General features: G+C 53.6%; 1 protein-coding gene across 1 annotated transcript; it reads right to left on the bottom strand.

The window, feature by feature from the left end:
• Nucleotides 1-585: 585 nt before the first annotated feature.
• On the bottom strand, nucleotides 586-2,468 carry GDF15 (growth differentiation factor 15). The gene is made up of 2 exons (XM_068173824.1): nucleotides 2,117-2,468; nucleotides 586-1,403 (listed from the first exon to the last, which is right to left on the bottom strand). The coding sequence occupies exons 1-2, from the start codon at nucleotides 2,451-2,453 to the stop codon at nucleotides 607-609; spliced, it is 1,134 nt and encodes a 377-aa protein (XP_068029925.1). The 5' UTR covers nucleotides 2,454-2,468; the 3' UTR covers nucleotides 586-606.
• Between the last annotated feature and the right edge of the window lie 10,666 nt (nucleotides 2,469-13,134).

Raw genomic sequence — 13,134 nt, 5'->3', positions numbered from 1 at the left:
ATTATTACATCATTTTGGTTTTATAGAAATATATAAAATAGAAAAACACAAACACAAAACCCCCTCCCTCTTCCACCCCCCCCCCCAGAAAAAAAGGATATTTTGCTATAAAATGCAATAAGTTAGAAATAAATAACTGGGTTGCATAAATAAGCCTCTGAGCACAGAAGAGGGTTTGGAGTGGGATATGGACACCTGGGCACAGACCCACCCCAGCCCATGGGGGATCTCTTGGGTGGGAAGGATCCACCTGCTCAATAAAAGATGGATTTAAATTAGAGAGGAGACAGGGGAATAAGTTATTTTGATAGAGAGTTCACAGCTGGAGATGCTGGGGCTGAGCTGGTGGCAGAGCTGGAGACCCCAGGGCTGAAGTACACAGCAGAGCCAGGGCTGGTGCGGAGTCACTTGGTGCCACAGGACCTGGATTTTGGGATGCTGGAGCTGGAGACTCCATGGCTGAGCTCAGTGGTGGATCCAGGGCTGGTGCGGAGTCGCTTGGTGCCACAGGACCTGGATTTTGGGATGCTGGAGCTGCCAGGAGCCGGGATGGCTTTTCCCCGCCTGGTTGGTGACACATCCCAGCTGGAGCTGTCGGCGCTGCCATCAGGCACAGTGGCACCTGGTGACCAGCATGTCCTCGAAGAGGCTGGACACCAGCCTGCCCTCGCTGTCCAGGTGCATCAGCACCATGGGGTCGTACCCTGCGGGGACGCAGCAGGGCGGGGGCGCAGCCTTGGACAGGGAGTGCACTCGGGATTTGATCTGGGCGTGCATGCTGGCCGGTTTGTAATTGTGGGGGCAGGAACCCTCGCAGAACCTCATGTAGTAGCTGTTGGGGGCGATGACCCAGTCCGACCAGCCGATGTCCTGGAAGGAGACCTTCAGCGACTTCAGGCAGCACTTCCCATCGCTCTTCCCGCACTCCTCCTCCAGCCCCCGAGCTCTCCTGGCCGCCCGAGCTGGCTTCTCCAGGGTTTCCACCTCCAGCACCAGCGTTTCCCCCCCGGAGGCGGCCAGGGCGGCCGAGACGTTGGCGGTGAAGTCCAGCTCCAGGCGCAGCGTGGCCTCGGGCCCGGCCACCCAGGGCTGGATGGCTCCTGTCAGGTCCAGGCTGCGGGAATCCCGGCGCAGCTCTCGGCTGTGCAGGAGCTGGGGGGTGCCCTCAGCCCCCTGCAGGGTGTAGATGGTGACCCGCGGTGGCACCGAGGCGCCGGGCGGGGACAGCGGCTGCTTGAAGAGTTTCAGCTCCGCCTGCACCACGCGGAGCTGCCGGTGGAAATCCGCGGTGCGGGACAGCAGGAGGTGGTAGCGGTAGGGACCGCGGGGCTCCCGGTGTCCCTGGGCGTCCCGGTGTCCTTGAGAGTCCTGATGTCCCTCGGGGATGTCCACCCAGCGCGACACTGCGGGGACAGAGGTGACAGCTGATGTAAGAACCAGTAATTCCTCATCAGCCCAGGCTAGGGATCAGCTCCGGCCAGGCAGCCAAGCTTTTGCTTCCAGGGAATCACCCACATCCTGAGGGATGCTGGAAATTCTTTGCTAGGCTCATCCTCAGAGCCACCATCTCCAGGGACCCCCAGGCTGGAGGCTCTCAGTTTTCCTGGTGCCAGAGAAGGCATCCCAGGACCCACTGGAGCACCCCCATCTGTCCCGACTGTCCCCACTCAGCCCAAGGAGAATTATTTCAATTATTGAAATTAAATGTTAATATTAATTCATTTATTTAATTATTTAAATCCCTCCCCAGTGCAGATAAACCCCAAAACTGGAGCTCAAGCTGGGGATCAGGGGATGGCATCTCCCTTCCTCCTCCCACTCACTCCCAAATCCCTCGAGCCCCACTCCGAGCCCCCGAGCTGCCGCTGATCAAAGCTTTCATCCCAACCCCGCCCTGATTTTTTTTGTGATTTTAAGCAAAACGGCTCCAGCTGTGGCTCCTCCCCACTTCCAGGGCAAAGGAAGGAGCAGGATAAGGATGAGCGTGGCCACCGTGCTGCATGCCCGGTCATGTCCCCAGGCAGCGGGGTGACATTCCCGAGGGCGGGACACGCTGGGACACACGTGTGTCCCGGGGGATGAGGCTCGGGGGTGACACGGAGCCACGGCCACTTACAGGTGGGGGTCAGGCGGTGCAGCCGCCGGGTCCTGGACACGGCTTCCTCCTCTTCCTCCCCCTCCCGGCTCCGGTTCCCCGCCAGCTCCGCCACTTTCTGCTGGTAGAGGCGCTGCGCTCTCTGGATGCTCTCCTGGTCCAGCTGGCGCCGGATGGCGGGGGGAGCCGGCATTCCCAGCCGCTCCAGGATCTCCTTTTTGACGGCTTCCAGCTGGAACCTGTCCTGGTCCCACGTGTGGGGCCGGGAATCCACGGCCGAGAGGAGCAGCAGGAGCTGCAGGCAGGTGAGGGCGGCCCCGACGCCGCGCAGCGCGCTCGGCATCGCTCTCCTGAGCATCCTGCAGAAATCCGGCGGCTTCAAGGCAGGATTTGCTCCCAGCTTTTCTGCAAAGGCTGGACGTGCTGCTGCCGGCGGTGCTGCCAGGGGAATGAATGAAGAGGACCAGACCTGACTTTATAGGAGCCGAACTTTGCCCGCCCTCCGTCCCCCCTCCCGAGGGTGACGCCGGAGAGAACTCCCAGCAGGAATCTCTCCTCTCCGCTGGGATTTCCAACAGGAGCACTGATAGCGCTGGAGCCGGGTGATGTATAAGATGGTTTGCAGCTGCGGAGATAAAAAAAAATATATGGAATACTCCCTTTTCAGACCCAAACTTCCCTTCTACCTCCCGTTTTCCCTTGAGATCGCACAGCTCGGGGAATCCCCCTCACCTCCGGTGGTGGCGGAGCGGGGTGATGGAGAGGGGATGATGTGCGAGGCGGGAGCGCTGCAGGCGGCATCCCAAGCACGCATTTCCCATCCTCGCATCCTCAGCCACCTCCTCTGCCCGTCACCTCGCGGGTTATCGCACGGGGCTGATCCTCCCCTTCCCAAAACCCCAGCGGAGCAGGGATGGGGCGGGGAGGCGGCAGCTCATGCCGGGTGCGTGGCCGGAGCAGGGAAAGGGTCCGCTCTGGATCTTGTCCCACCGGACAGGTGCGGCCGGGGGATGGGTTCATCCCGAACCTGGATCCTTCCTTCTGAGGCAACCGTGGCCGGGGTTACGTCATCCCAAACGGAGGCAGCCGGGATGGAGCCGGGCACGCCGGGTGGCACGGATCCAGCGGGGCCACGTGTGCCGGGCAGCACCGTGCCAAGAGCGGGGCTGGGCAGGAGGAAATCCAGAGTGGCAACGACCCCCAGGGGCCAGCACAGCTTCACCTCAGGGATGCTCGGACCAAAAAAACGTGAGCAGAGGAATGAGAAGGAGCTCCAGGTCGCATGAGGAAACGGGCAGGCGAGGCCATTCCCGAATGTCCTGAAGTCGATCCAAGCGCCTGGGTTCCAGCTGTGCTCCCGCCAGGGACGAACGTGCGGTAATCCCGTGATTCACGGCTGTTTGTCCCCGCTCCTCCCGGGACTCGGCTCCAGCCTTGCCCCGCTTTTTCTCCCCCAGTTGCTCAAGGGGTTGCCTGAGGCAAAGCCGAGAAATTTGTCAGGATGACCAGGGTCGTGTGGAGGGGATTGCCCCGGCCCTGGCTCCGCTGCCCTGCTCTGGATCCATCCTTGCAGCAGATGGGTGAGGAGAAGCAGGAGTCCCCCCAGGTCCTTCCCCATTTTCCCTTCCCAGAGCATCCACCTTGGAAGGAAATCCCACGTGTGACTCACAGGGAAACCTCAGGTTTATGTCCAGGGCTTCACCCCATGTGGATTTGGGCACCATGAGTAGGACATCACCCATCCCTCCAGCAGCTGGGCAGGGATGAATTTCCTTCCTGGAGCACCTTCCCACAGGGAATTCCCAAGGAGCACTTCCCACAGGGAATTCCCAGAGCCCCAAGCCTGCTGTGATCCTCTCCCAGGGGTTTTATCAGCTTGAGGTGATTGCAACCCTCCAGCCCCCCAAATCCAGGGAAGAAAGGAGAGGGAGCATCACCCCAGGAGGACACAAAGGCAGAACCACCACGCTGTTCCCTCCCCTCCGGACATCTCCATGTCCACATCAGGCACCAGCCCAGCCACCAGCCCCCTCCACCATCCCCAGAGTGCCAAATGTGCTGATCCAGAGCCAAAATGGAGCCCTTGGCATGTCCGGGTGCAGGAAGAGGCCCCGACCTCTCCGGTGACATTGAGCAAGACCCGGCAGAAACCCCGAAATCCCGAAGTTCTGCTTTTGCAGTGGATTTTCTGCCAGCCCCGTATCCAGGAGTGACGCACTCCAAGAGCATCAAAGGTTGCTGGAGCCGGATGTTTTCCCCCAAAGGCGCCAGCAGTGGAAGCCAGAGATTTACAGTCCAGCAAGGGCCATAAAAGAGGGATTTTGGGAGCAGTGGTTTGATCCTGAGTGAGAGATGATGAAATGTCCCAGTGTGTCCTCACCAGCCTACAAGAAGGGATTGCGCAGCCTCTGCATCCCACGTTTCCTCAGCTCTTCCTGGACACATTCCGTGGTGGAAGGTGAGGTTAATCCGTGCCTTTTCCCAGCAGGATGAAGGCTCCTCTCCAATTAATGCATCCCATGTGGGTCCCTCATCTTGGCACAGCTCTCCTGGCATGGATCTGGAGCAGGGGATTGCTGCTCCCAGGGAAAGAGCAGCTGGGATGGGCTGAGGGTGAGGAGGATTGAACTCTGGGAAGTCCAGGAGAAGCTCCAGTTGTGCACTGCTGAGCCTGGGAAGGCGTGGAAGTGCCCAAGGCCAGCTTGGATGGGGTTTGGAGTACCCTGAGGCAGTGGAAGGTGTCCCTGGCCATGGCAGGGGTGGAACAGGATGAGCTTTAAGGTCCCTTCCAACAAAATCATTCCATGATTTTGACAAATCAAGTCAAATATTGACAAATATTTTTGACAAATAAAGATTTTCCCTTCTCCAGATGCTGGTGGTTGGTGGGGAACATGGTAAAGACACAGAGCAAGGGGCTCCAGAGGGCTTAAATTCCCCAAAACGCAGGAAATTCCCCGCAGCTCCCCAAGCTGGCAGGAACTTTGGGGTTTTTTGCAGAGTTCCTTATCACAAGTGGCAAGAGGGGAAGTGCTGCCTTCTAGATTTTAGGGCTATCATTTCCTCACAGCTGTTGAGCAAAGGATCCCCAAAAAGTGCCCAGAGACGTCTGGGAATTGTTGGCATCACCCTGGGACTGACAGAGCGGGATCAGGTTCTTCCCACATCCTACAGGACCTCAGTGCTCCCCAAAACCACTCAGGCTGAGCAAGTTGGATGCTGCAGGGAGGATATTCCCTGGAAAAAGGGCCGTTCAGCTTTCCCATGGTGTTTTTTTCAACCATAGGATAAGAAGGGAAGAGCAGCCTGGCTGCTGGCTGCACATGAAGCTCCAAGCAGCCCGTGGAGCTTGGCTTCAAGGGAAGTTGGAGGCTCCAGGAATTATTTGGGATGAGAAACCCCAGGTGGGGTTTGCTCCATCCCATCTCATTTCAGGTCTGGAAAGGGGCACAGAGGGATGGGAGACAGGGCTTTCCCTCTGCTGCCAGCGTGGGATGTTTGGGAAGCCACATTCCGTGTTTTCCCAGCACTGGCCGCCGTCATGATGGATCAGCAGAGTGGACACTGAGGTGACCTTTGGATGTTTCTAAATCAAAGACAACCACGATGGGTCAGGCAAGCAAAAAGCAGCTTTTGCCCCGTCACAGCAGGAACCACATTTTTCTCCCTTTGCTGCGAGTTTACGGCATCTCCCAAAAATGAGACTTCTGCTCCACTTGGACAAAGACATTCCTGCCTGGGCTGCACCCGCGGTCAACGATTAACTCGGATTCCCAGCCCCCTCAGCCCGGGAAGGGCAGGAAATGCCTCGGGTCCAACCACCAAAAATGGAAATCTGCCTTGGGAAGTCCTCACTCACGCCACAATCACCTTCCTCTCGGAGAGGCTTTGGCACCAAGATGCTCTCTGCTTCCCAAGGGGGTTCTTTCCTGGAGGGGCTCCCTGGACAGGGATTTCCAGGTAGGGTCTGTGCTCTGCTGAGGGGGATTTTCAGTTTACAGACATGAAATAGAATCCCTTGAGATCATCATTGGAGTTGGACTCCCTGATCCTTGTGGGTCCCTTCCGGCTTAGGATATTCAGGGTGAGGATATTTGGGGAGCAAGCTCAGCCTGGGCAGGATTGATGTGATGGTTGCTGAGGAGCAGCTTTAAAAAGCAGCTTTTCCATGGTGGGAGCATCTCCCTGCTCAGTCTCACCCTTTCAAAGTGCCAAAAGAGCTCTTTCCATGCATTTTTGGTGTAGTTCCAGGAGGTAATCCGAGGCCAAGGCTTTTGGGAGCGTGGTGATCCCTTGGGATGGTGGTGCTGAGCCCAGGGAGCCAGATCAGCTCTAAATCCTTCATCCAAAAAGCTTTCCAGCACTGAGCAGGGGGAAAAACAGATGGAAGGAACCAAATCCAACCTGGGCACATCCCAGAGCAGCATTTCTTTTACCAAGGAAACCCTTAGGACACACTAAAAGGGAGGGATAACCTACAAAGTTCCTTAAAACTGTAGGATTTTAAGTGTGGATGTTTTAAATGCTGGGAAAAATAGATGAAGGAAACCAAATCCAACCTGGGCACATCCCAGAACAGCATCCCTTGTATCAAGAAGAAAAAGACAGCCCCAAAACTGCCTTAAAACCACAGGATTCTAAGAGCCTGGATGCTTTTTGAAGCACAAAGCACAATTTTGGACGAGGAACGAGCATGGAAGCTGCTGGAGAATTTGGGGAAGCCGCTGTCAGTCTGACCTCCAGGAGAAATAAATGTATTTGTTTGTGGACCCGGACACAGATAAGGCTCCACGTGCCCATCAGGAGGGAATTAGTCACTGGAGCATGACTCGGGAAAGGGTTGTGTACACAGGAGCATCCACGGCAGTAGCGGGAAGCAGCTGGAGAGAGGCAGCACCGAGGGATTTCCCCCCAGGCTGGAGCCGTGGTGCCGGCTGGGAATCGGCCAAGAAAATCCCACCCTGCAGCAGAGAATATCCATCTGCATCTCCTGGATCAGGGCAGGGAGGGAAAGGCACGGTGAGGAGCCTTGGAATGGGGAATTAATCAGCCAGAGCATCATCCCTGGCACGGGGAGCTCATCCCGGGAATTCTGTGCTGGGCTGGGAGCGTGCCCATGCTCATCCTGGGAATTCTGTGCTGGGCTGATCTCGGGGTCCGGGTGTCGAGGTGACCCCGAGAGTGTAAAAGTCCTCGTTTCCCAGCCCGAGCAGCCAAAGGAGGAGTCTGGATGCGCAGGGTCGGCTTCTCCAGGTTGTTTATTTCCCTTATCTAGAACATTCTCTCTCTGCCCTGCTGAGCTCTGTCCAGCAGGTCGGCCATGGCATTCTGTCTGCCCTCAGGGCGGTGTTCACATTTTATACCAAAACTCCGTGTGCCACGGTTACAGTAACGTGCCAATGTCTGTCATTTCTGTTGGGCAGTGTGTCTGTGCCTTAAACCAACAGAAAAGTGTCACCATCACAGCAACACATGGAGGGCAAGGAGAAGGAGAAGGAGGTCAGGACACGCCCAAATCCCTCCACCTTGTCCCCTGAACCCCATTCTAAAAACCCCAAAATTCCACTTTTTCACCCTGTGTTAATCCAGCTACCACACCACTCAAACCCCTGTGGCTTGTAATTCCTCACACAGAGCTGGCAGCTTTTCCCACGGGCTGAAATGGAAGCCACAGGTGTTTGTGACTTGATGCCAAGGTCTGCGAGCCCCCTGGCAGGGTCTGGAGCCAGCCAGGGCAGCCAGAGGGATGTGCTGGGTTCCCACAGGCTGGGAGCGTGCCCATGCTCATCCCGGGAATTCTGTGCTGGGCTGGCAGCATGCCCGTGCCCAGGCATCCATGGCAGGGGTGAGAGGGCAGATCCTGCCCTGGGATGTGCCCACACACGCCTCATCCGAGGCAGCCAGGGCAGGAAATTCCAGCCGTTCCCCGCAGGTTTTTTGGGTGGAAGCTCTGGGGAGCCCTCCCGCAGCACCTCTGCTGGAGCTCGGCTTTGATTTGCAAGCTGGGAAAACAGGGAGAGGGAGCAGCCTGCCAGATGGACGCTGCCCAAAAATCCCACCTCTTTTAGGAAGGGGGTTGGAAAGCAGGAGGAGCTGGGGAGGAAGGAAGAATGGCAGTGGAGAAGAATTAAAAAAAAAATTAAATTAAATTAAATTTTAAATTTAAATTAATTTAAACATTTAAATTAATTTAAAATTTTTAGACTAATTAAAATTTTAAATTAATTTTTAAAATTTAAATTAATTTAAACATTTAAATTAATTAAAATTAAATTAAAATTAAATTTTAAATTAATTATAAAATTAGATTTTTAAATTGAATTAATTAAATTAAGTTTCATTTAAATTAAATTAAATTTTTTGAGAAGCCAGTTTACCAAAGGGATCTCCACCAAGGAATCCAAGTGGGATGCTCCATGAGGAGCCTCCTCGCCACAGGAAAAAAAAAACCCTTGGATCTGTCCCCACGGAGGGTTCTGTTTGTAAAATGACTTCATGAGCACATGACTTACCCGAGGCATGACATCAGCCCGGGAACACCGCAGGAAAAGCTTCTCACCTTATAAAGGGAATTCAAAGGAGTGGAGTCATCAGGGCTTGGCTCAGTGGCCACAAATCCTGACTCACCTGTGAGGGAGATCCCAAACTTCCCGGTGCCTGGAGTGTGCTGGGTGTTGGTGGGTGGAATGAAAGCTCCATCTCCAAGAAAAGGCTGGAGAGCTCAGCGGGATCACCATGGCAGCTCAGGAAAAAGGAAGGAAAAAACCAATCCTAGAATTAGGGCATGAAAAAGACAGAGAAAAAGCAGAGATTCCAGAGGAACAGTGAGGCTTTCCTTTCTGATCCTTGCTCCAGACAAAACCCACCTGGAGCAGGGGCATGGACCACGGTGTGACCTCCCTGAGCCCCATTCTGCCGGAGTACCTCAGGTCTGGGTTTTAATTACCTCGGGTAATGAATCCAACTCCATCCTGCTCCTCCTGGATCCCGTGGAGCTGCTGGCGAGGGGTGACACCAACACCCCACACAGGGCTGTGCTGCTGTCCCTTCCCTGGGGACATTCCCTGTCCTGCCACCTCTGCCACACCAGCCAAGTGGGGAGCAGGAGAAGCCCCCAGGACCATGCTGGAGCTGTGGAGGGTCTGCAGCCTCCAGCTGTCCTGGATCAAGGTGGAATGATCCAGTTTTGCACCTTCCTGGATCAAGGTGGAGCTGTCCAGGTGTCCTGGATCAAGGTGGAATTACGCAGTGTTGCACCCTCCTGGATCAAGGTGGAGCTGTCCAGGTGTTCTGGATCAAGGTGGAGCTGTGCAGGTGTCCTGGATCAAGCTGGAACTACTCAGTTTTGCACCCTCCTGGATCAAGGTGGAATTATCCAGTGTTGCACCCTCCTGGATCAAGGTGGAGCTGTCCAGGTGTCTTGGATCAAGGTGGAATTATCCAGTGTTGCACCTTCCTGGATGAAGGTGGAGCTCTGCAGGTGTCCTGGATCAAGCTGGAGCTGTCCAGGTGTCCTGGATGAAGCTGGAATTATCCAGTTTTGCACCTTCTTGGATCAACACAGAGTCGTGCAGGTGTCCTGGATCAAGGTGGAATTATCCAATGTTGCACCTTCTTGGATCAAGGTGGAATTATCCAGTTTTGCACCTTCCTGGATCAAGGTGGAGCTGTGCAGCTGTCTTGGATGAAGGTGGAATTTTCCAATGTTGCACATTCCTGGATCAAGCTGGAGCTGTGCAGGTGTCCTGGATCAAGGTGGAATTATCCAATGTTGCACCTTCTTGGATCAAGCTGGAATTATCCAGTTTTGCACCTTCTTGGATCAAGGTGGAATTATCCAGTTTTGCACCTTCCTGGATGAAGGTGGAGCTCTGCAGGTGTCCTGGATCAAGCTGGAGCTGTCCAGGTGTCCTGGATGAAGCTGGAATTATCCAGTTTTGCACCCTCTGGCTCTCCTGGATCACTCTGGATCTGTGGAGAGGTCACACCCTCCCCAAACTGGAGCTCTGGAGCTGTTGGACCCTCCTTGTGTCCCGGATCCAGGGGTGGCACCTTCGGCTGTCCCCGGGGTGACACCGAGCACGAGGTGCCTGGATGGCAGCACCATCTGGTGGCACCAGCCCTCCCAGCCAGCCCAGTTTGCTCCCAGTCAGGACCAGTGGCAGCAGGAGCAGAGAGAGAGAGAAGCCTTAAAGCTGCCAGCAGAGTTTCCATCCCTGGAGGGGGTAAAGCTGTGGATGTGGCACTTGGGGACATGATTTAGGGGTAAAGGTGTGGATGTGGCACTTGGGGACATGATTTAGGGGTAAAGCTGTGGATGTGGCACTTGGGGACATGATTTAGGGGTAAAGCTGTGGATGTGGCACTTGGGGACATGATTTAGGGGTAAAGGTGTGGATGTGGCACTTGGGGACATGATTTAGGGGTAAAGCTGTGGATGTGGCACTTGGGGACACGATTTCAGGATAAAGCTGTGGATGTGGCACTTGGGGACATGATTTAGGGGTAAAGGTGTGGATGTGGCACTTGGGGACATGATTTAGGGGTAAAGCTGTGGATGTGGCACTTGGGGACATGATTTTGGGTTAAAGCTGTGGATGTGGCACTTGGGGACATGATTTATGGGCAAAGGTGTGGATGTGGCACTTGGGACACCATTTAGAGTGGACAGGGCAGTGCTGGGGGAACAGGTTTGTACCAACCACCACCTTTAAAACCAACAAAAGGGTGAGAAGGCACTCGGAGTCAGAGTTAAACTCTTTATTTCCTTTGAAACAGGGGTTCAAATCCTCAGGTACAAAGTCCAGTCTGGCAGTACAAGCTGGGAGCGCGTCGCTGGTCCCCGACCCCACAGCCCCTCTGGGATTGTTGGGATTTACAAGGCACTGCAAGAACACACAGACAACAGAAACCCCAACGGGCTGGGATTGGTGCTCCAAGAGTCCTGACGAGCACGAGGTGACACCTGAGATGGCCACACAGACACCGGGTGGCTTCACAAGGGACACACGGAGGACCTGAGGGCTGGGAAAGGGTCAGGACAAACACCTCGCTCCAAGAGGAGACAGCAAAACCCTCAGGAATTGGGTTAAACCAACCAAAAGTGAGGATGGAACAGCAAAACCCTCAAGAATTGATTTGACCCAACCAAAAGTGAGGATGGAAGAGCAAAACTCTCAGGAACTGGGTTAACCCAACCAAAAGTGAGGATGGGAACAGCAAAACCCTCAAGAATTGGGTTAAACCAACCAAAAGTGAGGATGGAACAGCAAAACCCTCAAGAATTGATTTGACCCAACCAAAAGTGAGGATGGAAGAGCAAAACCCTCAAGAATTGGGTTAACCCAACCAAAAGTGAGGATGGAACAGCAAAACCCTCAAGAATTGATTTGACCCAACCAAAAATGAGGATGGAACAACAAATTCTGTTTGCTGCCTCAGGTCCATGTGTGTGTGTGAGCACACCTGGGGAACTCAGTGCAGTCTCTGAGGAGCACCCATGGATAATAATGGGGATTCCCACCAATTCAGGGGTTTCCAGCCCAATTTTTCCAGCCACACACGGGGCAAATCCATCCCCATCACCACCATTCTGCCTCCCAAACGTGAGCCCAGCACAGGACAAGGCACTCCCTGATCATCAAAGTAAACATTTGTGATTTAAGAGGCTGGTGCAATCGAAAACCTGAAGGTGGATTTTGAAGTACCACGGAGTTTTCTGTAAGGGCAGTGATAGCTTCATTTCCCATCACCAATTCCTATCTGTGGGGAGGCATTTCCTCCCCTACTTTGTCTTAAAATAGACTGAGCAGAAGCAGGTCCCAGGTTTCAACGAACACCTCGAAGAATTAACAACGCCCTCAGCTCTGGAGTTTTGGCAGAATTTCCCTTTCAGCACATAAGACACTCATCAGGCAGGAATATAAGTTTTTTTAATGAAAAAGTGCACTTTATACTGCAAAAAAATTAGGGATTCTGGTGCAAAAATAAGGAATTCATCTAGATCAAGATGAGTATTCATGGTATCAACAAGGGGGGTTTTTCTCCAAGTCAATAAATTTAGAAAGAGCCTTTGCAACTCTGAAATTCCTATCGTTAAAATAAAATTAAATTGTTAAAATATTATTGGATAAAGTATTAAAGTAAAAGGAGATAAGAGGGAGGAAGTTGCTTTGGGAAAGGATCTGTACAAATTCATTGCTGACAATTTCACCTGCGCTGTGGGGTGAAATCTGGAAAACAGAATGAAAAAATAAAGCCCCACAGAAAATACTTTTTATGCCTAAAGATCCTGATTTTCACTCAGATTTCGGACACCACCACTCCCTCCTGCAGCAGCTCCGTGTCTGAGAGTGAGAAACCCAGGAGAAATCAGGAGTCACAAGGAATGAACCCACAACCCCCTCCACGACCAGACCATCATCGCTGCTGCAGCTCCTGTGGGAGTGGGGATTCACCAATTCCCTCCTCTCCAGGCTTTGCCCTTTTTTTTTTTTTTTTTTTTTTTGGTTTGAAGAAGCTGCTCCTCCTGCAATTCCTAAAAAAAAAAAAAAAATCCCTAAAAAAAACCCCTTAAAAAAAAAAAATCCACCCACCAGGGCAAGGAGTCAGAAGAGAACCCCAGGATGGTTTGGGTTGGAAGGGACCCTAAAGATCACCCAGTTCCAACTCAACTCGAGGTTATTTGAGCTTCAGAAGAAATTCAGTGGATTTTAAACTGGTTTTTTTTAGGCTTTCTTACCAAAACCAACGACACTGGGAGCCTGTGCTGTCCGAGCAGGCCTGGAATCTCCTGGGTTTTTATTCCAGTGGCCTGGAATAATCCCCTTTTCCAGCTGCTGAGGCACTGGAAGGTTCAATATTGCCTCTTTGGGACATGGAGGGGGTTGGATGCTACATCTACACCTGGCCCCAGGTGAGTTCAGCCACAAACCACCTTTTCCCAGGGGCTTTTCCACATGCCAAATCCCATGGAGGTGATAATTCCCACATCCCTGGCTCAAGGAATGTTTTCCTGCTGTGGGTATCACCACCCCCAT

This window comes from Anomalospiza imberbis, chromosome 27 (assembly GCF_031753505.1).
Source record: "Anomalospiza imberbis isolate Cuckoo-Finch-1a 21T00152 chromosome 27, ASM3175350v1, whole genome shotgun sequence".
Classification (NCBI taxonomy): domain Eukaryota; kingdom Metazoa; phylum Chordata; class Aves; order Passeriformes; family Viduidae; genus Anomalospiza; species Anomalospiza imberbis.
This window is presented reverse-complemented; position numbering and strand designations above follow the sequence as displayed.

Bases quoted from the DNA above. Each gene is read 5' to 3' on its own strand.
- GDF15 (XM_068173824.1), bottom strand. From the start codon at position 2,453: ATGCTCAGGAGAGCGATGCCGAGCGCGCTGCGCGGCGTCGGGGCCGCC. The intron at 1,404-2,116 runs GTAAGTGGCCGT...CTGTCCCCGCAG, and splicing joins GCACCGCCTGACCCCCACCT to TGTCGCGCTGGGTGGACATC.